The sequence below is a fragment of the Cucurbita pepo genome, chromosome 4 (assembly GCF_057944985.1).
Source record: "Cucurbita pepo subsp. pepo isolate OVF chromosome 4, ASM5794498v1, whole genome shotgun sequence".
Lineage (NCBI taxonomy): Eukaryota > Viridiplantae > Streptophyta > Magnoliopsida > Cucurbitales > Cucurbitaceae > Cucurbita > Cucurbita pepo.
In genome coordinates, this window is record NC_141801.1 from 1093925 (window position 1) to 1121599 (window position 27675).

Sequence of the window (27675 nt, forward strand, 5' to 3'; positions counted from 1 at the left end):
GCTCGAGCGTGGTTTGAGTACGCGGCCATAAGCAACATTGCCCTGGACAAGCAAGTCCAAAACCCTTCTCATGTAACAAACATTGCATAATAACTGATCTATGTCAGACATAAAAAGGTTGTTGTTAGCTACTTTTCAAGCTTCTGGTTTCGACCTTTTCTAGAGCCTCTCGAGCGGTTTGGGGAACGAAAAGTCTCGATTGGCACGACTATGGCAATGGCATATCCATAGGGCAGTAATATAGAGAGTAGATGACTTTTGGAGCTCACTACTTGGTTTATTTGGTGACCTTTGGTGGTGAACAGTTGAAGTATAGATGTTTGAACTGAGTACTTTGAATGATTACTACTATCACTGATACTTTCTGTACTTCTTTAACATACTAGAGTTTACAGGAAGTTATAGTCTCCATAACTGGTTTCTACGAACCTGTTTGCGTTCTCATTTACAAGTCGAGTCGATGGTTGATCTGATAAATCGACCTACGCCAAAGGACGGGAAACCCCGATTTTCTTTTCTGTTTCTGACCCCCAAATAGACGAATTCCGCTGAAGATCTTAAACAGACGACTTGCATAGTTTCTTTGAGCAGAAAAGTTAACCGAACCAATGCACCCTGTCACTTGTTCATGTGTGTTCCTTTTCTTGCTGGAGTATCTACTTTCCACATCAGTTAGTTTTGTTCTTCCTTCTGCTTTACTGCTTGACATTGTATCTGTTTTCTTTGATATTGTCTGCCACTGGACGCTCTTCTTCAAGGAAACCAACTCTTGTTCGAGATTCTGGATTCGGAAACTTGTCGACTCGTACTCCTTTCTCGAGGATTCATGTGCCTGCATCACATGGTCCTTCTGTAGCAAGAAGCTTAACGTTTTTCGGCTTGGATCAGCTCCATCTGTATAAGGACTGTCTCGTAGATTCTGGCTGTTCGAGTTCAGATGTCTACAGCTTGAAAGACTCCCTGAGAATTCTCCATAAGGTGCAAATCTAAATGAACTCGAACACTCTTTGAACGCCTGTTGAGTATTCAATTGCTGAACGAAAAGCGCTTGAACTATCAGACGGAGCGGCATCAACTCGTTTTGAACAGCCTCGATGCACGCCTCTTGTGATAGCTTCTGGCAGTTGAGATACTTACAGACTGCCCATTTTTCCTCTTGGGACAGTTGTGTCTGTGCCTGCAAAACAAAATAGATGAGCTAATGGATCTAAACCACATTTCAAACAGCATTTCATGAAGAAGAGAACAGATAAGATTTACCTGCAGGAATGTGTTTACTGCCCAATAAAGGTGGTTGTGATTCTCTCGCCACGAAGCAGGCACTTTTTCGATAAGTTCCACAAATCGTTTTTGTCCGAGTTTCGGATCGGGAGCTATGAAGGTTAGATACTCATCCCACAACTCTGCCACGAGTGAGTTGCTTCCTGAATGGTTATGATTCATCTTCATGTTAGAAGATACAAACGACTCTAATATCTTCTCCATTGTAGCTAACTCGACGCTGGAAGAAACCGAGTCCGACCCGGTTTTCGGTAGGAGGAAGTCTTCGACTTGGGCAAAGTGTAATACTGATGCAATCTGGTCTTGTAGTTTCTGCAGGCTGTTACTTTTGAGACCAATTTCAAGTGATTTTGAAAGTAATGAAAAGTAAAAGCCTACAGGAACCACTCTACTGGTCCTCTGTCCCATAGGGAGAAGATCAAGAAGACCTTGCAAGATAAACATAACCTTCTCACTTGCTTCATCATCATCTACAACTTTCTCATCAGTACTCTCCCAGAACTGGCGCGTTTTTTGCGAAAGAATCCATTTGTTAGCGTAGAAAACGATGATCGGGCTCACGTATTTTTCTTTCATACCTTGTCTTCTCAAGGATCCCACAACTCTTTTGAAGAATTCAAATGGTAGAGCAATGAGGTCCTTGATCCAAAGATCTTGGCACAAGATTTCTTTCACTATTTCACAGCTCCAAACCTGACTGGCCAATGCATCCATTGTAATGACTGGTTGGTCTCGCCTTTTCTCGGGGTCTAGAATCTCCATGCAAGCCATGAAGGCAAGAGATTCGATGCATCGGCTTACAATTAACAGCTCCTCGGACCAGGGAAGCAATTGTTGGCACTTTTGGAGTACGATTAGTGTATCGTCCCAGCTTTGGAAGACCACTTGGTTTAAATAGATATCGAATCGCTCGCAAAGGTTACCGGAATAGTAATCATCTGTCATTTCAAGAAACTCCGCAGCACATCGGAGGGCTGCTACGTTAAAAGGATCAACAAGAGTAGAGGAGCCATAGATGAAGAGTGCAAGTAACTCAAAGGTTTCTGGGCCACCGGGAAAGTCCGATGGGAGCTCATACTCGGTCGATTCATTTAGCCTTTTCTGGAAGTATCCACTCTTGGACAGGAGAGGATGCTGCAAAAACAAAAAAACAACAGTCTTGCTTAAAATTCATCCTCTCACTTCTTCCTTTGCTTTCTATAATTGAATATGAAGATAAAGAGTACTATCCATTGATGTATTTCCCAAAAATCCTCCAGATTCATCTTTACCTTGTGCAAGTTGAAGGTTCTATCACCAACTCGAATCCGTATAGAAACAGGCAAACCAGTTTCTTGGCTCCTGAGACATCATTCACTTATCAGAAATCAAAAGCAAAATGAAAGACGAAGCAATATAATCTCAAAAAAAGTGAACCCAACCATGAAATGATCTTGATCTTGAGCAAAACCCCGATATTCGGTGAAGTGAAAGGACTAGAGGCCACTGAGCTGACTTTGGGGCTGATCACTGCCATCAACATAGTTCCTAATAGACCTTCAAACCAGAATTTATGAAAGTTTCTGAGAGCTGAGCGAGTTGGGAAATCTTTGAACTGAAGCAAATTCCGATAGCGAGTAACGTTACGCCTTCTTATGGCCATAAATGGTAAGCACCCATTTCAGGAATCGAAGAAATAAGTACATCTAAAGATCCTAGAATCCATAAACCAGTGCAAAATGAGGAAAACGGAAGAGAGAAAAGAGGGGAAATGTACAAGTTTGTCCACATACATTCGTGCAGTTTTTATTCCTTCCAAGTCAAAAGTCAAATGCACACGAGTGTAATCTCCATACCCATATTTTAAGGCTTCAAAAACGTTCTCGATTGCTGAAAAGTTGAATTCTTGAACTTCTAAAACGCCTCGGCCATTAGAATAAGCTTGGATTTCTCCCTCTTTCCCTGTTATGTGAACCACAATTTGGGCTCTCTTCGTCGCTTTCCTTTTGTATCCATTCATATATTATAATTTTTGCATTTGAGTAGGTGAATCAGATCTGACGGAGAACCAAAACCTGCAAAAAATAATCAGAAGAAATCAGCAACGAGTTAAAATAATAATGAGAAAGAGGTGAATTGAGGAAGAAGTTACATGGTAAACGCCAGCACACCCATGACGGCACGGCTTCTGAAAGCTCGGGAGAATGCTTTGGAAAGAGGGCGGCGCTTGCTTTCTCGCAGAGCATTTTCTCAATCCCCAGAACTTACTTTTGTGAAGTTCACTGCAGAGTGAGATACTGTACAACTTCTTCAATAATCAAATGCTCTCCTTCACATTTTACGCTACCTTATAACTTCAGAGGGAAGATTCTTTCTGTCATCCATTAAGCACAGAAATATGTAATACAAGTTGAGTCTACAGCCAGAAACTATTCTAATAATCCTTGAATCAGTGACTGATAGTATGTCGGCTTGACTAGCGACAATTGTACTTCGTGTTCATACACCGGTCCTCAGCAGAAAATTCCCTGCATTCAACTACAATACTCAAACATACATTTCATGAACGATGAAATCCAGTGCAGTGTAAAAGGTTAACAATATCAGTTAATTTAATCATCAGCTGGAAGTTGAAACAAATGTATGTGCAGAAATGGATCGGAGCAGTCACATTATAAGATTTCAGGCTATCACATGGTCGGTTCATTTGTTGTCTAGAATCCAACAAATTTAGCAACCTCTTTACATCGACATCGAAAATGTTATAAAATATAAGTGATTTAAGGAAAGGGTTTAAAGATAGAATTATTAGAATACATGGACCAATTCATATTCAATGGAAACATTACATCACCAAGCAGGATTAGAACCTTCTTTAACAGAAGGTGACCTAGATCCAAAGCTCCCATCTCTTGCAAATCTAGACAAACTCCTCCCGCTTTTAGGGGTTGCTGAACTCGGGCTTCGACCTCTGTAACTGGCACGAAGGGTTTCATCAAATGAAGATGTCGACTTGGCTATTGCATTCCTTACAAACTTCTGGGCGGCTGGAGAGAGGGTCCTTCGAACACTTGGGCTCGCACTTCCCCCTCTAACGGGTGATGGCAACGGTGGCTTCTGAAACATCTTTGATTTCTCCCTTAGCTTTCGTGCAGCCTCCCTTGAAAGTGAATGAGCCTTCTCATCTCTTGCAGGTGGACAAGGAATATTATAACGTGGCCCATCAACTGTACCACCAATGTCAATAGGCGTCTCCTCAGGATCAAGTCTCAGGGGTGTTCCTTCAATCTCACCCCACGTGATAAATGGAGATTCATCAACACCGGGAGCAGGGGACGGCGTTCGGACAAAACCGTAGCCATTCTCAGCCTTTTTCCCTGATTCTACATAAAATGGATTTGGGGTCTTCCTTAAATCCTCCAAATCATACTTCTTCAATCTATCGCCGTCTCTATTCGACACAGGATATGGAGTAGATCCAGCCACCGGGGTATAAAGCACTTCAACTGTACCATCGCCTTTTGGCCTTGAGTCCATCAATTTACCATGGAACCGAGTGCTAGATCGGTTAATTTCCTTGGTAAGGCCCTTCAATCTAACAGCCATTTCTTCCTCTGTCAGTGGAGCCTCACCTCTGTCGGATGGATGATACATCAACAAATTTTTTGCAGTATACTTCCATCCTTCCAAGGTACTTGGCGGCTGATCGGAAGTCCCGTAACCATCAGTTATTCTATCTCTTTTTACATCCTCAATTGACTTCATAACTTCCTTTTCACCCTCCGTCAAATATGCGTATCTCTCCTTCCTCTTCCTATTATCTTTGTCAAGAATTTTGGAAAAGCTAAAATTATCCTCGCTCGTATATTGCCTAAAAAACTCATCGAGCGACAACGATTCATCCACCACCTTACCATCACAACCACCCTCCTCCGTTTGACCGGCAATATCACTTTTACCAAAGAGGGGGGTTTTCTGGGTTTTACCCTCAAATCCATCAAAAGATGTAAAACTTCTCATAAAAGTGGAACCAGGTGTCTGGGACTTACCATCAGGATTCAAACGTTTAACCTTCTGGCCACGACGCTCCATGATCTTCAACTGCGCATCTCGAATTAGAATCGGGTCTTCACTTTTAATCGCTTCAAGCCAATCGAGACGATCTCTGAGCTTCGAGATGTCGGGAAAGTAATCCCGCTCTATAATATTCTCTATCGCTTCTACATAGGCATCCTCATCAAGAACCTTGGGATGTTTCCTAGAGCTCCGAGGCGTAATCGAAGACGAACTCGGCAGATTTTGGATCGCATTCTCGGAAACCGTCGACGGCGAGGGGGATGAGACATGTCGGGGAGAGTGACCCGGAGAAAGAAGCATGATTGAACAGCTAATTCAACGAATTCCGATCAAAAAACTTGAATCAATCGAGAGAAAACTCGACGTTCTTCCAATTCCGATGAAGATTGGGACAAATTATGGGCTCTCTAGACTCTAGGGTTTATAATACTTTGATTTGATTAACGAAGCAAAATTTGAGACTGTCACCGACTCATCTCCCAATCGTTTGCAACACGTGCGAATTCCAACATTCGCACGTGCCTTAGTATTTTTTTTTTATTGCTGAAAGGCCCTGAAATTGTTTGGAATTTTCAAGTTGGTCCCTAGATTATTCATAATTGGCAAAATGGTAAAATTTGGGTCGAGTTTATAAATTAGTTTGGGACTGAGAGTGGAATGAACGACATTATGTTAAATTAATAAAATTTATCTTTAAATCTCGTATTTTATCTTTAAAATATTGTTACAACAATTTAATTTTAAAGGAAAATCGTTAATACTTTGCTTTAAAAGGTTTCAAAAATACCCTTCAAATTTTAAAAGTGTTTTTTTTTTGTTTTTAAAATTTTCATTAATAACTTTTATTTTTTAAAAAAACTCTAAGAAAAGTTTTAAATTCTTTAAAAAAAAATCAAAAATATCATTATCATTAATATAGTTTAAAAAAATATTCATTAACTTGATAACATTAAAATGTTTGTAAATAAACTACGAGGTGTTAGACATAATTTTTGTTCATATTATTGAGGTAAGAATTTTTTTGAATTTTTTTTTTATAAAGGTAGAAGGTGTTTATGTGTGATATCCCACGTTGGTTAGTTGGGGAGAAGAACGAAATACTCTTTATAACATAACGGTGTGGAAACCTTTCTTTAGTAAACGCGTTTTAAAGCCTTGAGGGGAAGCCTGAAAGGGGAAGCTCAAAGAGGACAATATCTGCTAGCAATGGACGTGGGCTGTTACAAATGATATCAGAGTCAGACACCGGATGATGTGACAGCGAGGAAGCTGTTCTCCAAGAGGGTAGACACGAGGAGGTATGCCAGTAAGGACGTTGGGCTCCGAAGGGGGTGGATTTGGTAAGGGTCCCACATCGATTGGAGAAAGGAACAAGTGCCAACGAGGACGCTGGGCCCTGAAGGAGGTGGATTGTGACACCCTTATATCCGAAGGGGAGTAGACACGAGGCGGTGTGCCAGTAAGGACGCTGGGCTCCAAAGGGGGTGGATTTGGTAAGGATCTCACATCGATTGGAGAAAGGAACAAGTGTCAGCGAGGACGTTAGGCCCTGAAGGGGGGTGGATTGTGACACCCTCATATCTGAAGGGGAGTAGACATGAGGCGGTGTGCCAGTAAGGACGCTGGGCCCTGAAGGGGGTGGATTTGGCAGGGGTCCCACATCGATTGGAAAAAGGAACAAGTGCCAGCGAGGACCCTGGGCCCTAAAGGGGGTGGATTGTGACACCCTTATATCCGAAGGGGAGTAGACACGAGGCGATGTGCTAGTAAGGACGCTGGGCCCTATTGGAAGTGGATTTGGTAGGGGTCCCACGTCGTCTATAAATATATTACCGAACACATTTTGAACATTTGTTTAAATTGAAATTCAATCTCTAAATTTACTCTCGAATACATATGTGTGAATATGAAATACAACAGGCTAAGCATGCTATCATAAGTCAAAGAAACGAAGACTAGTTTACTCCAGATACGAGATTTGTCGCTTGGGCGATTTGCTACGTCAGACTCTTTTTCTTTGAGATTCAAGTCTCAGCACTGTCGATCCGTCGAATTATCATGAATCATCAGAGCAACAAACAGAGCCACGTCGACCTTTTATCTAACAATGCATCCCTTCTAGAAGTTAGGACCCATATGTCACCACATTTCTCTCTGCCCCTCCCAAGAGAGTGTGAGAGAGGCAACGATGGGGGCAATGCAGGAGCAAGCGCATTTATTCCTGCTTCATTTGACAATACTAGGCAACATGTTCTCTCGAGGTGAGCAACCCATTCTCACACGCTCTCCCCCACTCAATTTTGGCTATCTTTCCTGCAGTAATGTCGCCATCCCATAAGGACTTGCGTTGTGCTCAATCTGGCATCTTGTCAACGCATGTCTCAGTGTCACAACCTCAAATCTTCGGCCCAAATGAGCACAAACGCCCCATACCTCGAGGCTCAAGCATGATTAGGCATTCAAAAAACGACGATAAGATATACCATTAAACCATTGTTTTATTGGACACAATTTATTTTTTTTTACCCATTAAATAAATATCATAACAAATTTAAACTTAACTCTTTTGCCCGAGTGAAAAACTTTCCATAACAAACATGTTTTAAAATTGTGAGACTGACGATGATACATAACGAGTTAAAGCGGACAATATTTATTAACGGTGGACTTGAGTTGTTAAAATTGATATTAGAGCCAGACACGGGACAGTGTGCTAGCGAAGACGTTGATCTCCAAGGGGGTGAATTGTAAGATCCCATATCAATGGGAGATGCAACAAAACATTTCTTATAAGGGTGTGAAAACCTGTAACGACACAGGAGAACCCATTGGGGAGGTAAACGTACTCGAAGCGAGCCGGCAAGGGTACAGGAGAACCCATCTTTAGAAGCCCCACTTCAAGAACAGTCAGTAAATGCGAACCCAAATCCGGGAATAGGAGTTCCCCCATCTGGTCTATTGAGAGCAAACTTTGATACTCCGAACGTACCTAATATGACTGTGATGATGGGACTGATGCAATACATGGCACAGACAAATGGGCAATTGACACAACTGATCCTGACCTTAAAGTAAAGTGCCAGGCATACGACTCATCACAACTGGGGGGACGTAGATGCGTTTTAAAGCCTTGAGGGGAAGCCCGAAAGGGAAAGCCCAAAAAGGACAATATCTGCTAGCGGTGGATCTGGATCGTTACAAAATCTTTTCCTAACAAACATGTTTTAAAATTGTGAGACCGAAGACGATACGAGGTAAAGTTGACAGTATTTATTAGCGGTGAGCTTGAGCGGTTAAAATTGATATTAGAATCGGACACGGACAGTGTGTTAGCGAAGACGTTGGCCTGCAAGGGGGTGAATTGTAAGATCCCGTATCGATGGGAGAGGCAAGGAAACATTTCTTAGAACGGTGTGAAAACTTCTCGGAAATAAATACGTTTTAAAATCGTGAGGTTCACATTCGACGGTCGTCGGTTTTGTGAACTGATGATTAGTAGGTAAAAGTGGTGTTGAAATTAAAATAAATAAATAAATAAATAAGAAAAGAAAAGAAAAGTAAATTGGAATGATAATAGGTTCGTAAATTAGTAATATATAAATGATAGCATCAAGGAATTTTGGAAGCGGAAGCTTGTGCGTTACCAAACAACGGCCATAGAATATGCTCTTAGCTGTTACCAACTTTGCCGGGAACTTCATCGGACGCCTCTCAGCCGGAGCTCCAATCACTGCTTCTCAACTGTAACCATTTCAATTTTACTTCTCTCTCTTCTTCTTCATCTTCTTCCTCCTCACTGCACCTTCTTCTCCATCGGAGGTTGAATTTGACTTCCATTTATTCTCTTCTTCACTGACTTAGCTCGTCTTCTGCAGCTCTCAATCGCCTGCTCGAATTCCGAGGCTGGATTCTTAATTGACGGTCGTGGCTATTTTCTGGCGGAATTCTGTGCTTCCAAGTCAAATTACTACACCTGTGTGCTTTTCTAGGGCTTGAAACTTCGAGGCTTCGTCTGAGGTGGAGGTTGAGTTTTTCTTTTCCCTTTCTCGTGTCTAACTCACTATTTTTATTGTAATTTTAGGAAAAGAGTTTGTGATTATAGCACTAGACGAGTTCTTTTTTTTTTTTTTAACCTATATTCGTATGTGATTCTGAAATTGAAGTCGGAATTTTGTAATTTGGATCTTAATTGTTCTGATCGTTACTGGAACCTGGAGATCTAATAACTCAGCTCGAGCTGATCCTACTTGGACTGCATGTTTTGAATGAAATTAGTTACTAATTGTTTCTCTGCTCTTTCTAAGCTATAAGTAGGAGTGAGAGTTTAACTTCGAGCACTATAGTTTTTTTTGTTCGCCTCGTGGATTTCATCGAATGGTGTGCAAGTGGATTGCTGTTCGCTGAATTCAATTTCTGTGTATATTCTTTTTCTTTTAAAAAAATTTGGTCATTAATTGAGAATTCAGATGAACTCGTAAATTGAATAATATATCTTGTCGCGTTTCCCTAAACTATTAAATGCTCAATGTTTTGGTTTAAATACGGTATATTTTCAATGTCAATCCTTCTTCTTCTATTAGAAAAGGTTAGTATTCTAAATCGACGCTGACACTGTAGTTTCCATTTTTTGGTTCTTGGGGTAAATGGAAATTTCCACTTTTCATGAGTATGAACACCTTTTCATATTCGAAATGAGACATTGCTTGACGTTATAATTCATGAACTTGGGGATGCTGACTATGATTCAATTCTTTAATCCTTCTTTATGATTACTACTCTGAAGTAAAATAGAATTGCTTGTTTTTAAGGCAGCATCCTCAAATTATTTTATTTTCCATGCACATAACCATTCTCGAATAATTATAAATTGTTTGGAGGCAAGCAAGTCCAATCTGACTTCGAAGTAAAAATCTTTTTTGTTACATCTCTTATCAGGTTTCAGTATCCAGCTGGATGTTGCGTGGCATTCAGTTCCTGGATCAATCGAAGTGTGAAGAATAAGAGTTGTTTATAGCTCTGTGGCTTATGATCTAAGCTCACTGTGCATATGGTTTCTTCAGGGGACCAAATAGAGACTAAAGTTGATTCTGATAGATTGGAGCATGAACAAAGTTCATTTAGCCAAGCGCAAGCGTCTCAGGAGGATCCTGGTGGAACAAATGCATCAAACTCTGATCACAAAAACACTGCGGCTTCCAGGGAGACACTTGAAGAGGCTGTTAAGCAGCCTGACGTTACAATCCCACTAGTGGATCGAGGAGATATCTCTAATACAGTGTCTGAGAAAGTGACCCAGAACCCAATTCATGCGGATCAGGACTCGCATCCTGACTTGAAAGTAAGTATCACCTCTACAATACGAGAGAAAGTGTCAGAGGATGGATATAACTGGCGAAAATATGGTCAGAAACTAGTAAAAGGAAATGTCTTTGTTAGAAGCTATTACAGATGCACGCATCCAACTTGCATGGTGAAAAAACAACTGGAGCGCACTCATGATGGGAAAATTACAGATATTATTTACTTTGGCCCACACGATCACCCTAGACCTCAACCTCACATTCCTGTTGCTGTTGGAGTTGTTAACATGGTTGAAGAAAAACTAGATGATCATGCTTCCAGAAGTTCACAAGGTAAGACAGAAACTATATAGTTTCAAATCTTGGTTTGGTTATACTCGGAAGTTCTTTGATTTATTCCATTGTCTCTGTACTTGAAGATAAGCCCTCCACTGCACTTGGCCAGACACCTCGTAAAACTGAGCCGGGTGATGCGCTTCAACTGTCATTAGACATGGCCAATGATAAGGAAAAAGATGAAGCTTCGAAAAGGTCTAGGATCAATGATGAGGTGGACAGTGATGATACACGAGACTTGAAACGAGAGTACGCTAAAGCACGGACTGTTTTTTTTCTTTCTTTTAATCAGTGCAATTGTGGACTAACACATGATTATTCTCAACAGGAAGAAAATATGTAATATTGACGTGACAGTAGCAGACAAGTCAACGGTTGAATCTCGTGTTGTTGTTCAAACACCCAGTGAGGTTGACATTGTTAACGATGGATACCGCTGGCGGAAGTACGGACAGAAACTAGTGAAAGGCAATCCAAATCCTAGGTATTGATTAATCAATTGCAAAATCTTGTCTAAGATTGAATATAGCTAACAAATTGAAGGGTTGTATGAATATTGCTGAGCGATAATTTTTTTAATTCTCCTGAGTAGATTACTTCCCTTTTTCATTTCCCATCATGCTCTTGTTTATTATTGGTGAAGAAATATAGATTAATGCTTTAGTCATGTAAATTAAAGCCAACACTTATATGGATCCAATCACTGTAAGGAGAAAGAAAGAGCATTCATGTCTTGGTTTTTTAGGTCCATGAAGTTCATGTTTTTAGGCGTGGATTACTGTAACAGTTTAAGCCCACCGCTAACAGATACTGTCCTCTTCGAGTTTTCCCTTTCGAGTTTTCTCTCAAGGTTTTTAAAACGCGTCTGCTAGGGAGAGGTTTCCCCATCCTTATAAAGAATGCTTTCCTCTCCTCCCAACTGATCTCACAATTACTGAATAATTATTATAGATCAAAACTTGGTTGATAATTCTATTTGTGCTATTATTTTGTGCAGGAGTTACTACAGATGCTCAAGTCCTGGATGTCCAGTTAAGAAACATGTAGAGAGGGCATCTCATGATCCAAAAGTGGTTCTTACCACGTATGAGGGTCATCATGACCATGATATGCCTCCTGCAAGGACTGTGACATTGAACTCAGCTGGGTCCACAGCAGCCCACAGTGATGAGATGAAAACAAAAACGGTCGGTAGCTCTATTGGCCAGGATACGGTGGTTCATGCTAATAAGGATCCTCCAAGCAATTCAAGTAAGTTCTAAAGGAGGTATAGAAGAAAAAAATCAAACGCTTGTGACATTATTGTCTCAAATACAATCACTCCCTTTTTCAGGTTCTGAAGACAAATTAATTGAAACGAATGGCAAGTCGAATGCCACAGAAGCAAGCGATAGAATTGTCCTCGACATGGTGGTATACCAGGCAAGGAGTTTCGAGTGCTCGAAATAAGCAGCTGTAAGTAGCAGTCGAAAGCTAAGATAGCATATTTTATCCTGGTTCGAATTTGTATCAGATTAATCAAGACACCTAATAACAGCCTCAAATCAAGGTATAGCACTACAGTTGGATTAACTAGTTTGTATAAATTAATTAAACTGGTAAAATAAAATCAAACGTGTAGATTTTCAAAGAACTTAATAAAAAGATAGCTGCTAAAAGTTAGCTCATTATTATCATGATCCTTAGGGCCATGGATTTCCTCTCTGGTCTGTTGTTATTTTCAACCCGATTGATGTAATTTATGTGATGGTTCTTGATATTCTATAGGTTCCCAGTACTGCTGTTTGATCACAAATGTTATAAATTATCAACCAAGAATTTTCACGTTCCATTGTCTATGAACAGCAGTTTTCTCCTCTTCATTGCACTGATTTTGGGAACTTTGGCAATATAAATTGTTCTTGAAAGTTTCATGATCTGCAAGCTCAAGATGCTTGAAGCAGAGAACAACCGTGGCGCAAAGAACTTGAAATATATATTCAGCTGTACAAGTAAATCTCTCGTCCTAAAATACCATACATTTTGAAAATGATTCTAGACTACTTATCTGGAGTTACAAAGACATGTTATTCATCTTATTCTTCTTTTGGCCATGAATGGCGAGAACCATATTGAGAGTCGAAACAAAGAGTATGCTCTCTAGAAGATTTTTTCAAGCTGTTCACTTTCATTTGGTCGCCTAGTATCTTGAATGAAACCTCTTTGCGGGGGCAGGAGTAGAAACGTCTGAGAGAGCGTTTGGTGAAAGAATCGTGTGGCTCGGCGAAAGGTATCCCGTTGGGGTCGGTATAGAGTTGTACCTCTATTCAGAAGCACCAAAGAATTAAGATCCAAGGATTGGTTGGACGATAATCATCCCGGACACAATTTTCATTGTTGTAGCTAAGCAATAAAAAGGTTGGTTAATGGAAGCAGCTTTTCATTCCACAATTTGCCATTCATGGAGCTCATGAAACCAGTAAAGCTGATTCGGGTTCGGAATCCAGCCAACATTTTAATAAACCCCGTGGTGACGAGCCTTGTTTGCTCCTGTGTTTATATCGAAATGACCAGCTGCGTCGTTATATGGTAGAATGGGCACTAAAATGGAACGCTCATTCGACTTCGGTATCCAGTCTTGCAGCTGAGATGTCGGGCGTGTGTATTCACATTGGTTCATTTTGCAAATGGCATGACTGAAAGAGAAGCAACTACTGCTACCCTTGTGGAGTACTTGCCTGGGCAACATACTGCGATCGATGCAGAGCGTTTAGAGAAGTGTTTCACGTTCGCGACATCATGTAAAACTAACTACAACATGACAGGCAGGAAAGATCAGTACATGAAGTCACTGGTTCGTGTTCGTTGATCATAAACCGTACCTTGATCCCTCGATGGCGTATAGCCTCCATTCAGATCGATCCCGTCGTCACTGAAAAAAGTATTGAATTCATTATTTTTGCAAGAACATTGAAACTAAAACCAGCTTGCCCATGATTGCATTGAAACAACAATTGCCAGAACAGTATCAAATACTTACCCAACAGGAAAGATCAGCGCGTACTCGGGATGATTCTACGAGATGTCGGGGTCGCTAAACTCGAAATAGGAGGCTACGACTAGTCATTGTATTCATATTCTAGCCCCGCCATCAGACTCGAAGAATCTAGCTACAGCTGAATATAATTTTTCTTCTTCGAAAGGCTTTGCGACATAACCATCCATCCCGCAGGCCATGCATGCTTCACTTGTAGCCTGAATCACATCAGCTGTCATGGCCAACACTGGTGTATGCCAAACAGCCACATTCCCAAACATATCACTTGATGCTTTCCCAGAAGCAATGTCCTCGTTAACCTTCTTTTCGATATTTCGTATCTCTCGTGTTGCTGTAAACCTGCTCGTCACGGGATAATTGCATTTTTTCATTGAGAGAAAGGAAACACTAAGACAAGGCATACAAAAAACAAGCTCAAATAAAAGGATTCTCGCCCCAATAGAGAAGGAATCCAATCCAAAAGAACAAGGCTAAACTCGTGAAAACGGGCTAGGGACCAACGCACACAAGGAAGCGTTAAATCTAACCACCCCAAAAGGGCTAGGGACCGACGCCCACAAGGAAGCGTTAAATCTAACCACCCCAAAAGGGCTAGGGACCGACGTCCACAAAGAAGTGTTAAATCTAGCCACCCGAAAATAATCGAGTCTAAGGCAAAGCAAAAGTCGTTCGTAGACCTCTTTTTTGTCCTACTTGACGAAAGGGAACAAACTGAGTTTCGTTTTCGGGCCAAACTCAAAAAAATTCCATACGAGTCATTCTGTCAATTACTTTTCGTATGGGAGGGAACCATTCAGATTGACTTCTATGCTATGGACCTATGCCCACAAAGAAGCGTTAAATCTCACCACCCCAAAAGGGCTAGGGACCGACGCCCACAAGGAAGCGTTAAATCTAACCACCCTAAAAGGGCTAGGGACCGACACCCACAAGGAAGCGTTAAATCTAACCACCCCAAAAGGGCTAGACACCGACGCCCACAAGGAAGTGTTAAATCTAGCCACCCAAAAATAATCGAGTCTAAGGCAAAGCAAAAGTCGTTCGTATACCTCTTTTTTGACCTACTCGACGAAAGGGAACAAACTGAGTTTCGTTTCCAGGCCAAACTCAAAAAAATTCCATACGAGTCGTTCTGTCAGTTACTTTTCGTACGGGAGGGAACCACTCAGATTGACTTCTATGCTATAGACCTACGCCCACAAAGAAGCGTTAAATCTCACCATCCCAAACAGGCTAGGGACCGACGCCAACAAGGAAGCGTTAAATCTAGCCACCCGAAACTACTTCGTACGATCTATCTAAAAATTCTATAGCCCATCTAGCTAAACATTAGGATATAATTGAAGCCAATCACATTCTGCTATCTCTAAGGCCATAACAAGATTAGTCCATGTTGAAGTGAACATAGGCAAATTACTTACCCGTCCATCTCAGGCATCTGAAGATCCATGAAGCAGGCATGGAACTTGTGTGGTGGTTTCAACAAGGAAATAGCAGCTCTACCACTTTCCACACAGGTAACCTTGGCTCCATATTTCTTTAGAGCGCCTTCTGCGACTCGTCTATTAACGGCATTGTCATCGACCACCAGTATTTGCTTCTCTCTCAGTAAGTTCCCGAGAATCGACGGCTTCTTTCGATTTACCTTCCCGAAAGCTTCCTGGAAGCATCCGATCAAGACACCCAACCTAAGGGGTTTCGTCATTACATTACTAATATAACCGGTCGACTTCAGAGCTCTCGTCTCTTGAAGATCAGAGGTAGCCAAGAGAAAGATCTTAGGACTTCGTGTTGATTCTTCTTTGCCATTTACCCCATGTTCTTCAAATACACGAGCGATCATCGGACCGGTTTGGTTATCCCATACATCTTTGTCGATAAGCACCATGGCCAATGACTTGGATGGACTGAGTAAAAGAACATAAAGAATCGATCAACCGATCGGCAATGATCCATAGTATATTACGGTTAAGGGTCAAGCTAAAACTCGAGAAATAATGTTAAGAGGCTGAGGATTGTACCTTTTGATGCAATTGTTCTTTACGTATTCGTGCGCTGAAACCAGACTCGAAACTATATCTACCGAGATCCCTAACCTCTTGAGATGATATTTTGTTACCTCAGCTCTAATGCTTCTATTATCTATTACCAACGCTTGCAGTCCTCGGAAATCCAATACGGTTGGATCGTTCTGCTGCCACTTTGTATCGAGAGACCTTGAATCGCCTTTTCTCAAACATCCAGTAAACGAAAATGTGCTGCCAACACTAGGATGGCTCACAAAACCTATCTCTCCACCCATTAGTTCCACCAGACATTTGCTGATGCTCAGTCCTATTCCAGTCCCACCATACTTACGCGAAGTCGAACTATCAGCTTGCATAAAAGGCGTAAAGATTCGACTTTGTGCTTCTAAAGGAATTCCATGGCCTGTATCCTCGACCGATACAAGCAATTTAATTAAGTCGTCTTCCTTCATCGCATCCGTTCTACTAAATATCTCGAAATGCTCCCAACTCTTGCACCTTTCAACAACTGGAAACCCGCTTAATGTATTATGACTTTTTTTCGACGTATCTTTTACTAAATCTAAGCCTTGTCTTAGCACGCTGTCCATCGCATCAAGCGGAGTCTTCAGTTCGTCTGCTAGGTGCACGGTAACGAATATATGTCCTTTGTCGTTGGTGAACTGCTCGTAAATGATAGAAAATTACAACCACAATATTGGTAACATGAACTCAAAGAGTAACCACAATTTTAGGGACAAAGTATATGGTGTTAGTATAAATAACCTTGATCGAATTTCCCACAAGATTGGTGATTATCTGCCGAAAGCGTCCCGGGTCGCCAATGAGGACTTCCGGGACTAGATTAGAGACATAAACAGCTAACTGCTCTCAAGCAAAAAAAAAAAAAAAAAACAGTCAAAATTTTACTGCAGAAATAGTGAAAATCATGTTCTTAACTTGATTTTTACCTCTATCCCCTTTTCATGGCATTTTCCAGAGAACATCGACAGCACATTATCCAGTAAAGCTCGAGGATCGAACGGTACATCTTCGAGTTCAAGCCTGCCTGATTCTATTTTAGCTTGATCAAGAACCTCATTTATTAGTGATATCAATTCTTTCCCACTATCATATGCAGTTTGGGCATAGTCCTGTTGGTTTGGGTCAAGATCAGTGTCCATCAGCATTTTCAGCATCCCTGAAAATGAGTGTTTTGTTTGCAAAAATCCTATTACTTGAGGTTGATGGTTTGGTTAAATGAAAAATATCCACTGAATGAACTTCATAGTTACCTAAAACACCATTCATTGGCGTCCTGATCTCATGAGAAACAGTAGCAAGAAACTACAAAAGGAGAAGAGTCAATTATCGAGAAAAAATATAGTAAATACAAACGAAGAAAAAAAATGGTATAGCTCTTAATGATCTATTGGAGCCGTAACAGCTGAAGCCGACCACTAGCAGATATTGTCCGCTTTGTCCCGTTACGTATCGCCGTAGATTTACGGTTTTGAAACGCGTCTACTGTGGAGAGAGTCTAGCCCTACTCCGACTAGTGCCTTGCACCGTCCGGTGACTGAGTCGAATACCATTTGTAACAACCCAAGCCCACCACTCGTAGATATTGTCCTCTTTGGACTTTATCTTCTAGGCTTCCCCTCAAGGTTTTAAAATGCGTCTACTATGGAGAGAGTATAGCCTTACTCCGTGTAATGTCCCACATTGGTTGGGGAGGAGAACAAGAACAAATCACCCTTTATAAGGGTGTGGAAACCTTCCCCTAGTAGACGCGTTTTAAAGCCTCAAGGGGAGGCCCGAAAGGGAAAGCCCAAAGAGGACAGTATCTGCTAGCAGTGGGCCTGGGTCATTACAAATGGTATCAGAGTCATACACCGGACGATGTGCCAGCCTTCTCGCTGTTCCCCGAAGAGGGGTAGATTTGGTGGTGGTCCCACATCGATTGGAGAAAGGAACGAGTGCCAGCGAGGACGCTGGACCCCGAAGGGGGGTGGATTGTAATGTCCCACATTGGTTAGGGAAAAGAACAAATCACCCTTTATAAGGGTGTGGAAGGTTTCCCCTAGTAGACGCATTTTAAAGCCTTGAGAGGAAGCTCGAAAGGAAAAGCTCTTTATAAGGGTGTGAAAGAGACGCATTTTAAAGCCTTGAGAGGAAGCTCGAAAGGAAAAGCCCTTTATAAGGGTGTGGAAGGTTTCCCCTAGTAGACGCATTTTAAAGCCTTGAGAGGAAGCTCGAAACGAAAAGCCCAAAGAGGACAATATCTCTGCTAGCGGTGGGCCTGGGTCGTTACACTCCGACTAGTGCCTTGCATCCCGTGACTGACTTAGATACCATTTGTAACAGCCCAAGCCCACTGCTAGCCGATATTGTCCTCTTTGGACTTTTCCTCCTGGGCTTCCCCTCAAGGTTTTAAAACATGTCTATTAGGGAGAGGTTTTCACACTCTTATAAGGAATGCTTCATTCTCCTCTCCAACCAATGTGGGATTTCACACGAGCTTTGTATAATAATAGACATGAGCGTAATAATACCACACAAAACTAAACTCACCTGAGACTTTGCCACATCTGCAGCTTCAGCACGAGTTTTGAGTTTCATCATCTCACGAACGTCATTCTCCACTTTTGCGATTCGACTTATCGCCGCATAAAATATATGTCCAACGAGTAAAGTAATAACAAGAACTCCCACTGATGCATTTATAGCCATCCATGGTAATTGAGGCATCTGCTTAAATCTGTAAGCACGTTAACAAATGGCTCGAATAGACCAAATAACTTAAACGTTACCTCATAAATGCATGAACAATTAACCATGAAATCCTACCTGCAATGCATCTCATGCTTCCTTTGAGGGTCTCCAAAATCCAGGTTGCTAATGTGCAATAGACCAGTATCAACCACATCAGAACCATACATCTTGATGGGACCAGATGCATTAGTTGTATCATAAACATCAACAACAATTGATTGTTTGCTGGAAAGTTGGTGCAGAAGCTTGTCCACCAGTGATGGAACGTCATAGGATGCTCCGAGATACCTTTTGATCAAATCAGTCATGGTAAAAGAGTTCAGTTTGTAGATATATACACACAAAAATTCAATAAATTCCTAAAATGAAAAGGGGATCTCTTTAAGTACCCAACAGTAGCTTCAGTACGTTGCTCTGGTGTTGCATCAGGAGGAAGGTCAGTGTTATAGACAGCAAAAGTGAGTACAACACCTAGGTGATTGGACTTAAGAAGCTTGAAAGGCGATGTCAGTACTCCCTTCCCCGAAGCCCTTGCTCGTAAGATGTTTTCGCGGTCTTCCTATTAATTGAACATAATATATATTAGTGCTGTTGGATGAAAGTGTCCCACATTGGTTAATTTAGGGAATGGTCATGAGTTTATAATCAAAGAATACACTCTCTATTGGTATGAGGCCTTTTGGGGAAGCCCAAAGCAAAGCCATGAGAGCTTATGCTCAAAGTGGACAATATCATACCATTGTGGAGAGTCGTGTTCGTCTAACAAGTGCAACTGAGCTTCTAAAAGATATGTTTCATTGATCTCCATCTTATACTCTCTTTTAGAGACTGCTTAATATACAGGAACGCCAAATATACCGTAATAGGCAACAAAGCATACCTTTCCCGACATCATGTCAATGGAAACTATATGTGATACAGTTTCTTGTGAAAATATGACAGGGGCATATTCATCTTGGAAGGGAGCAGGATCTAAATTCTCAGGAATACAATCCTGAACCAGAGTCTGGTCCTCTGTTCCCATCTTCTTAATTGTCCACCCGTGTTCCTCTTCAAATTGCTTTCTTTCTGAATGGTTAACTTTCAAAGCATACGCCACGCCGCTGGTTAGTGGTCGCTCAAAAGACGTTCTTTCTGCATATTCACTGAATGTTTTCTGTGGGAAAGAGACTACAATTAAGACGATATCCATACGAAAAAAGTCATGGACAGATGAAAGAAATAACTAGTAGGTTTGTTGAGGATTGTTGGGAAGGAGTTCCACATTGGCTAATTAAGGGGATGATCGTGAGTTTATAAGTAAGGAATACATATTCATTGGTACGAGGCCTTTTGGGGAAACCACAAGCAAAACTATGAGAGTTTATGCTCAAAGTAGACTACATACCATTGATGGAGGTTGTGGTTTCTAACCTAGTATCAGAGCCATGCCCTTAACTTAGCTATGCTAATCGAATCCTCAAGTGTCGAACAAAGAAGTTGGTAGCCTCGAAGATGTAGTCAAAAGTGACTCAAGTGTCGAACGAAGGGTGTACTTTGTTCAAGAGCTCCAGAGAAAGGAGTCGAATCTCGATTAAGGGGAGGTTGATCGAGGGCTAGGCCTCAGAGGAGGCTCTATGGTGTACTTTGTTCGAGGGGAGGATTGTTGAGGATTGTTGGGAGGGAGTCCCACATTGGCTAATTAAGGGGATGATCATGGGTTTATAAGTAAGGAATACATCTCCATTGGTACGATACCTTTCGGAGAAACCAAAAGCAAAGCCATGAGAGCTTATGCTCAAAGTGAACAATATTATACCATCGTGGAGGTCGTGGTTTCTAACAAGGTTCACTAACTAAAATGTCCAATCCCAATTTGATAGATTTGGACACATTACCGTGAAATCCGTCCCTCCAAAACGACAAGTCACAGAGCTTTTTGCAAATAATTATTAGATTAAAAAAAACTATTGTCCGAGACCAAAGATTTGTATGTCGACATTTTCCCGCACAAGTGATGTTTCTGTCCAGCTTAAGGATGTAGTATTGGACTACTATTTTGGAAAGGTTAAAAGCAGCAATTTAATGAAGCATCAAGATAAGGCTATAATGAGCCAAAAACAGCACAAATTACAAAAGAGAGAGGTATTCACCTGATCAATGGCAGAAGGATGCTTGCCATGGTGAAAAGTGGAGACCAGAATAGCCAAGGCATGAACATGGTTCATGCTAACGTTGAATTGGTCCTGTAACATTCGAGCTCGCTCATCACACATGTTCGCAAGTGTTTCTTCTCTCCTCAAGATGATTTTGTTGTTTAAATACCAAAAGAGCCAAAAGGATCCAATAACTCCAAGTAAAACAAATATTATAAGAAGCTTCTTTCTCCATTTTCCAGCCCCTTTAGGAGGACTTGGAGATAGATCTAACTGCTTCTTCTGTAGCAACACTTGCTGCAGTTGAATCATTGGCTGCTTCTCGACCGTGGGATGCTTTATTGGCTTATGCTTATGGTTCCTTAGTTTCAAATGAAAACTAGACATCTTCAGACATGATATCACTACAGCAAGGATCCATAAACACGCCATTACTAATCCGTTCAAACTTCGCGAAGGCTCGTTTCCAATTTCCTTAGAATGCAAGATCTTCTGAAGAAAGCCAGAAAAAAATGAATCAATAAAATAATTCATTATTCAATGTTATTTCAGCATTTTAAAGTTCTTAAGCTCACAGATAGAGAATTAGAGAAGAACATTTGAATGGAAAAGATTTCTAGACGGACAACCTAAATCCCATGGGCATAGGCCAAGTTATAATGCAAGGGATAAATTACTATTGCCTGAAACATGATAAAAATTGAGTACATTTATTCACTTTAAAGTTTGCTTGGGTTTCATTGACTTGTTGTCCATCCACAAGTGCATGAACCAGACTCCATTTCTTAAAGGAATAAATGTCGAGGATTATTGAGAGGAGTAGTCCCACATTGGCTAATTAAGAGGAAGATCACGAGTTTATAAGTAAGGAACACTGTCTCCATTGGATTGAGGCATTTTGGGGAAACCAAAAGCAAAAACATGAGAGCTTATGCTCAAAGTGGACAATATCATACCATCGTGGAGGTTCGTGGTTTCTAACATGGTATCATAACCATGTCCTTAACTTAGTCATGCCAATTGAATCCTCAAATGTCGAACTAAGAAGTTGTGAGACTCGAAGGTGTAGTCAAAGGTGACTCAAGTATCGAACAAAGGGTGTACTTTGTCCTTTGTTCAAGGGCTCCAAAGAAGGAGTCGAACCTCGATTAAGGGGAGACTACACGAGAGCTCTAGAGAGGAGGCCTCAAGGGAGAGGCTTTGTGGTGTACTTTGTTCGAGGGAAGGATTGTTGAGGGTTATTGAGAGAAGTAGTCCCACATTGACTAATTAAGAGGAAGATCATGAGTAAAGCCTTTTGAGGAAACCAAAAGCAATGTCATGAGAGCTTATGCTCAAAGTGGACAATATCATACCATTGTAGAGGTTCGTGGTTTCTAACATGGTGTCAGAGTCATGTCCTTAACTTAGTCATGTCAATAGAATCCTCGAGTGCCGAATAAAGAAGTTGTGAGCTTCGAATGTGTAGTCAAAGGTGACTCAAGTGTTAAACAAAGGGTGTACTTTGCTCGAGAGCTCCAAAGAAGGAGTCGAGCCTCGATTAATGAGAGGTTGTTCAAGAGCTCCAGAGAAGGAGACCTCAAGGGAGAGGCTCTATGGGTGTACTTTGTTCGAGGGAAGGATTGTTGAGGATCATAGAGAAGTAGTCCCACACTGGCTAATTAAGAGGAAGATCATGAGTTTATAAGTAAGGAACACTATCTCCATTAGACTAAAGCCTTCTAGGGAAACCAAAAGCAAAGCCATGAGAGCTTATGCTCAAAGTGGACAATATCATACCATTGTGGAGGTTCGTGGTTTCTAACAATAAACACCCTTAGATTTCCGAAAAAAATGTTTTTTGAAACACGTACCCAATTTCCCAACACTCAACAGAAAGGAAAAAAAGACGATTATGTTGTAATGCATCAACATGAAAAGCAAGTAGTCAGCAACAAAAGTCTAACCTCTCTATGAATCTGATGACAAGGAGACACAAAAGCAAAAGAAGATTGTGAAGTAAGTGAGCGTGTCTTGTCCACTAACTGCAATAGATCATTATTGAAGGAATCCATCTCACCCCTAATTGGGCACTGGCCTTCAGGTTGTAAATTTTCAGAAAGCCACCCACGCTGCTTTTGCAAGTTTAGCTCCTCTTCTAGCATCTTCAAAGCGCAAGCTGTGCATTCTTTCAGGCCAATACCAGGCCCTGGGTCTTCAGCACACTGAAGAGATGCTGCCTGCAATACACATTTGATGAGAATGAGAATATTGTTTGGTATGAACATGAATTCAAGCAATTAAAGCATTCGTCAAGCACATAAAGACTTTTCTTGGAAATGCAGCCAATAATTGATAGATAACCAACAACTGGGTGGACTAATAATTAATATGGAGAGGGAAGAAATTTAGGATCAACATAGATCATCTAGCGCTAATAGATATTATCCTCTTTGGGTTTTCCCGTTCAGGCTTCCCCTTAAGGCTTTAAAACGCGTCCGCTAGGGAGAGGTTTCCACACCCTTATAAGGAATGCTTTGTTCCCTGCTCCAACCGATGTGGGATTTAACAATCCATCCCCTTTAGGAGCCCAGTGTTCTCGTTGACACATCGCCCGGTGTCTGGCTCTGATATCATTTGTAATAACCCAAGGCCACCACTGGCAAATATTGTCCTCTTTGGGCTTTCCCTTCCAAACCTCCCCTCAAGGTTTTAAAAGACGTCTGCTAGGGAGAGGTTTCCACACCCTTATAAAGAATGCTTCGTTCCCCTCTCCAACCGATGTGGGATCTTACAATCCACTCCCCTTGAGGGCCCAACATCCTCGTTGACACACCGCCCAGTGTCTAGCTCTGATACCATTTGTAATAGTCAAAGGCCACCACTAACATATATTGTCCTCTTTGGGCTTTCCCTTCCGAGCCTCCCCTCAAGGTTTTAAAACGCGTCCGCTAGGGAGAGGTTTACATACCCTTATAAGAAATGCTTCGTTCCCCTCTGAAATCAATGTGGGAACACACACGTGTACAAAAGAATAGTCCTTCAAGTTCTTTGAACCCAAGTCACTGTGTTCTGTGGGTGGCAATAAGTTAACATACACACTTATTTTTTCATTGAGAAGCCAAGAAATGCTGGGACTCTCATTTGCAGACTTTTGGATCTCTGCAGCCATTTTTTGAATTCACAATGCGTCTTGCAATTAACACTTAATGAACCAGCTTTCTACAAGCTTTGACTAAAAGCACAAGACTTTGCATATAACTTGAACCTCCATTGCAATGGCATCAATGATATTATCTTGAGTGCTCTTGAATAGAAAACTAAATGGACACCATATTCAACACTTCTTTCTTTCTCAACAAGCAAGTTATCACCGTATCCACATGTTCAGGAATGTTCGAACAGGAATCCCACATCGGCTAATTAAGAGGTTGATCATGAGTTTATAGATAAGGAATACATCTTTGGAAACCAAAAGCAAAGTCATGAGAGCTTATGCTCAGACAATATCATACCATTGTGGAGGTTCGTGATTCCTAACACCACATTCATGAGGAAACAGGTTACTATCTTGTAACTCTTATCTTGAGGGAAGTTCAAAGCTCATGATTGAAAACATCCAAGAAGTAAAACAAGAGCAATACAGATCAATAACGAGAGAGCTCAAGAAAGAGTACCTGATCTGAATGAAAGAAGAACGAAGCCAAAGCATGAAACTGACTCTCACTAACATTGTAATGCTTCAGCAAGTTCCAAGCCTTCTCTTTACACGTATCAGGAATCTCCACTTCCCGAGCAGAATTCCCATCACAAAGACTCAAAATATACCAAAGACCCACAATCAAAATGACGCCAAATGGCAAGAGATAAAGAAGATTCCTCCACCGTTGGCCATGGAAATGCTCCCTAGCCCTCTTCGCCTTCAACCCAGCAGGTAATATGACATTGGAACAAGATAACTTCGAATTTTGAGACATACTTTTCTCTAAAACCCCTACTTACAAATCCTTCCAGCAGAAAAGTGCATCGAAATACAAGAAATTACAGCAAACCCACAAGTTATAACACAACCCAGATCACAAAATCGTGAAGATCAGAGCTCTGAGAGAACCCCACAAGCAAAAAAGAGGCAAACCCAGAAGAGAAATCACAGAAAACTCAACTGGGTTCGAAGGGTTTTGAAGTTTTATGGCTCGAAAAACGAGTTGTGTTCTTCCTCCTTAAGAAGAAACAGGCATTTGAGCCAATCAAAACCAGGCCTCACACCAAGAAGTAGAAACAATCATTCTACACAGCCAGATGAAGGAATACCAAGTTTCTATATTCAAAACCAGTGAGAGCATTATTAGTGAGAGAAAAGAAAACTTGGATTTGGCCTTTTCTCTATGAAGCTCTTGACGGGTCTAGAATACCGAAAGAGCATCGCCCAAGTTCTGTTTACAGAGGGAGATGAAAAAATTTTGGACTGTTCATCGGTTTAATTTGACCACAGAAATTACTGAATTGGAAAAGAAGATAAACCCTTTTTTTCTTTTCCATTATTTGTCTCTAACAATGCTTAAATTAAACAACAATTTGTTCAATAATTCTTCAATCAGCCAGCAAAGCTAGTCTGTTATTAATGGCTGCTGCTGCTTCTTCTTCTACCTCTTCTTTTTTAATGGAACCTTCTTGATGCCGCAGCTCAAAAAATTATTAAAGGAAATTTATTTAATTTTTTAGAAGTTTTTTAAACATAATTTCATGTTTTAAAATATTTCTAACATGATTCTAACGTCTATTATTTGTTCTCTTTGTATTAAAAACTAATTGTGATGTCTCATATTAGTTGTTGGAGAGGAGAACAAATCACCATTCATAGGCATGTGTTAACCTTCCACCAGTAGACAGAGCATTTTAAAGTTTTGAGGGGAGCTCGAGAGGGAAAGCCCAAAGAGGAAAATATCTGCTAGCGGTGGATTTTGGTTGTTACAAATGGTATTATAGTCAATCATGGCAGCCTTCTTGCTGTTCCCTAAAGGGGTAGACATGTGGCAGCGTGCCAGTAAGGACACTGACCCCAAATGAGGGTGGATTGGGGGGCGATCCCACGTCGATTGGATAAAGAAACGAGTGCCAGTGAGGACACTGGGTCCCAAAGGGGGTGGATTGTGATGTCCCACATTGGTCGAGGAGGAGAACAAATCACCTTTTAAGGGGTGTGGAAACCTTCCACTAGCAGACGCGTTTTAAAAGCGTTGAGGGTAAGCCTAAAAGCCTTGGGTTGTTACATTAATTTTCCTTTTTTCTTATAATTAAAAATATATAAATATAAACCTATTTTAGAATTAAATAATATAGATTATGTTATAAATACCCGTCCATAGAACGTTGTGTAGTAGTATAAAATGCGAGTGTTTCCCACAAAAGAGTAGTGTTCAACACGTCCGACCACTTTTTTTCTTTTTTTTTCTTTTTTTCTTTTTTTTTTTTTGCCTCGAAATACTGAACCACTTGAGCATAACTTAACTTGTGTAAAATTACATGTTGTCGGTCGAAAAATAAGAAGCTCGAATCTCTTGTCCCATTTGTATATTTTTTTGGATCTATTTTAATTTTTTCGAGTTAAATTTTGTATTTTTTGTTCTTTTTTATTCGGATTGAATTGTGTTCTTGGAGAATCTCGAGTAACTAAATAGTTCATCATTTTATATGTAATTATCCAAGTTGTTCCAAAGAATCTAACGAACACGTGTCGTATTGAATTCATAAAATTAAAATTCAAAACACAAAAGTCAAAATTTTGAAATGGTAATGAAAAATATTATGATATACAAAAATCGTACAATTTTAATACACAAAATGAAAATTATATAATTAATACTTAAAAGTCAAATAGTTTGACTCTTTTACAATATCATTAATTGGCTTAATTTAAACTCATTAAAAATGTCAAACATAATAAAATATTTAATATCATTCAAATAATTGATTATTATTGACAATTAATAGAGTTTTGACCAATTAACCATGTGATATATATATATATATATATATATATAATTTCATTTAGATAGATTTTTTTAAAAATATATTTTGAGATAATTTTATTAAAATTTTAAAATTTTGACGTTAAAATTATGGGTCTTTCACTGGCATGTATCTCATGAAGTAACTTGTTAGTATAAGTAGTAACTTTCATTTTCTTTAACCTTTTTTTAGACATCTAATTCTCAAAATTGGTCTCGTTTGAATGTGGTCTCGGTTTATTCATGTACTTCTCTTTTACTCGGGTGTCACATGTAGAATGTTTTGTCTTCACTCACGTGTTTTTTCTAAATATTAAATGTAGTCTCGTTTCAATCATATATGCCTCATTTACACACGTCACAGTTAATTTTTATTCGACCCAACAAAAAAATTGATAATTTTCATTCGAGAAAGACTACGGGTAAAAATGTTTACCAATTTTTTAGGCATAAGACTAGTGGAGAGTAAATAATTTGAGCAAAATTTAACCTTGAGTTATAGATATTTACTATAATAGCTCAAGCCCACAACTAGTAAATATTGTCCGTTTTAGCTCGTTATGTATGACCGTCAACTTCACGGTTTTGAAACATGTATGTTAGGGAGAGGTTTTCACACCCTTATAAGGAATGTTTTGTTCCCCTCTCCAACCGATGTGAGATCTCACAATTCACCTCCGTTGGGTGCCCAGTGTCACAGTCATGTTTGTCCAAGGCATGTTGCCCATGGCTGCATGCCTGTGACACGCCGAAACCTTTGCC

General features: G+C 40.5%; 4 protein-coding genes across 16 annotated transcripts; 1 reads left to right on the top strand and 3 right to left on the bottom strand.

Annotated features, from left to right (window-relative positions):
• Positions 1 to 313: 313 nt before the first annotated feature.
• LOC111792413 (BTB/POZ domain-containing protein At5g48130) lies at positions 314 to 3758 on the bottom strand. 6 transcript variants are annotated; one of them, XM_087123455.1, is made up of 6 exons: positions 3413 to 3758; positions 3117 to 3335; positions 2703 to 2817; positions 2553 to 2622; positions 1261 to 2415; positions 314 to 1177 (listed from the first exon to the last, which is right to left on the bottom strand). In XM_087123455.1, the coding sequence occupies exons 2-6, from the start codon at positions 3118 to 3120 to the stop codon at positions 446 to 448; spliced, it is 2076 nt and encodes a 691-aa protein (XP_086979581.1). In that variant the 5' UTR covers positions 3121 to 3335; positions 3413 to 3758; the 3' UTR covers positions 314 to 445. The 6 variants fall into 6 exon arrangements, with proteins under 6 accessions (XP_086979581.1, XP_086979583.1, XP_086979580.1 ...); XM_087123457.1 differs by having other exon boundaries at positions 2703 to 2875; XM_087123454.1 differs by having other exon boundaries at positions 2703 to 2975.
• Positions 3759 to 3906: 148 nt separating this feature from the next.
• LOC111792438 (uncharacterized) lies at positions 3907 to 5699 on the bottom strand. Its single transcript, XM_023673902.2, has one exon. The coding sequence runs from the start codon at positions 5635 to 5637 to the stop codon at positions 4111 to 4113; it is 1527 nt and encodes a 508-aa protein (XP_023529670.2). The 5' UTR covers positions 5638 to 5699; the 3' UTR covers positions 3907 to 4110.
• A 3221-nt stretch (positions 5700 to 8920) lies between these two features.
• Positions 8921 to 13143, top strand: LOC111792448 (WRKY transcription factor 1-like). Of its 4 annotated transcripts, none has more exons than XR_015420563.1 (8): positions 8921 to 9080; positions 9213 to 9360; positions 10273 to 10970; positions 11057 to 11222; positions 11302 to 11457; positions 11971 to 12224; positions 12307 to 12522; positions 12819 to 13143. XR_015420563.1 is itself a non-coding variant. In XM_023673917.2 (7 exons), exons 3-7 carry the CDS (start codon positions 10385 to 10387, stop codon positions 12420 to 12422), a joined length of 1278 nt encoding a protein of 425 aa, XP_023529685.2. In that variant the 5' UTR covers positions 8921 to 9080; positions 9213 to 9360; positions 10273 to 10384; the 3' UTR covers positions 12423 to 12649. The 4 variants fall into 4 exon arrangements, 1 of the variants encoding a protein (XP_023529685.2); XR_015420564.1 differs by having other exon boundaries at positions 12822 to 13143; XR_015420562.1 differs by lacking the exon at positions 12819 to 13143 and adding an exon at positions 12741 to 12797.
• A 171-nt stretch (positions 13144 to 13314) lies between these two features.
• Positions 13315 to 25392, bottom strand: HK2 (histidine kinase 2). Of its 5 annotated transcripts, none has more exons than XM_087122972.1 (15): positions 24583 to 25392; positions 22873 to 23145; positions 20924 to 21415; positions 19672 to 19947; positions 19181 to 19350; positions 18867 to 19079; positions 18591 to 18777; positions 17312 to 17363; positions 16988 to 17217; positions 16803 to 16901; positions 16032 to 16699; positions 15432 to 15917; positions 13993 to 14349; positions 13835 to 13884; positions 13315 to 13702 (listed from the first exon to the last, which is right to left on the bottom strand). In XM_087122972.1, exons 1-13 carry the CDS (start codon positions 24880 to 24882, stop codon positions 14085 to 14087), a joined length of 3711 nt encoding a protein of 1236 aa, XP_086979098.1. In that variant the 5' UTR covers positions 24883 to 25392; the 3' UTR covers positions 13315 to 13702; positions 13835 to 13884; positions 13993 to 14084. The 5 variants fall into 5 exon arrangements, with proteins under 5 accessions (XP_086979098.1, XP_023529580.2, XP_023529582.2 ...); XM_023673812.2 differs by having other exon boundaries at positions 20924 to 21418; positions 24583 to 25390; XM_023673814.2 differs by having other exon boundaries at positions 13315 to 13763; positions 20924 to 21418; positions 24583 to 25390.
• Positions 25393 to 27675: the final 2283 nt, after the last annotated feature.

Excerpts from the sequence above, each read along its gene's own strand:
- LOC111792448 (XM_023673917.2), top strand. The coding sequence starts at position 10,385 with ATGGTTTCTTCAGGGGACCAAATAGAGACTAAAGTTGATTCTGATAGA. Across the intron at positions 11,223-11,301 it reads ACACGAGACTTGAAACGAGA|GAAGAAAATATGTAATATTG; the intron begins GTACGCTAAAGC and ends TATTCTCAACAG. Across the intron at positions 11,458-11,970 it reads AAAGGCAATCCAAATCCTAG|GAGTTACTACAGATGCTCAA; the intron begins GTATTGATTAAT and ends TATTTTGTGCAG.
- HK2 (XM_023673812.2), bottom strand. The coding sequence starts at position 24,882 with ATGTCTCAAAATTCGAAGTTATCTTGTTCCAATGTCATATTACCTGCT. Across the intron at positions 21,419-22,872 it reads GTCATCAGATTCATAGAGAG|AAGATCTTGCATTCTAAGGA; the intron begins GTTAGACTTTTG and ends GGCTTTCTTCAG. Across the intron at positions 17,364-18,590 it reads CAGATGTGGCAAAGTCTCAG|TTTCTTGCTACTGTTTCTCA; the intron begins GTGAGTTTAGTT and ends CTCCTTTTGTAG.
- LOC111792413 (XM_087123454.1), bottom strand. The coding sequence starts at position 2,923 with ATGGCCATAAGAAGGCGTAACGTTACTCGCTATCGGAATTTGCTTCAG. Across the intron at positions 2,623-2,702 it reads AAGATCAAGATCATTTCATG|GAGCCAAGAAACTGGTTTGC; the intron begins GTTGGGTTCACT and ends ATGATGTCTCAG. Across the intron at positions 2,416-2,552 it reads GAACCTTCAACTTGCACAAG|CATCCTCTCCTGTCCAAGAG; the intron begins GTAAAGATGAAT and ends TTGTTTTTGCAG.
- LOC111792438 (XM_023673902.2), bottom strand. The coding sequence starts at position 5,637 with ATGCTTCTTTCTCCGGGTCACTCTCCCCGACATGTCTCATCCCCCTCG.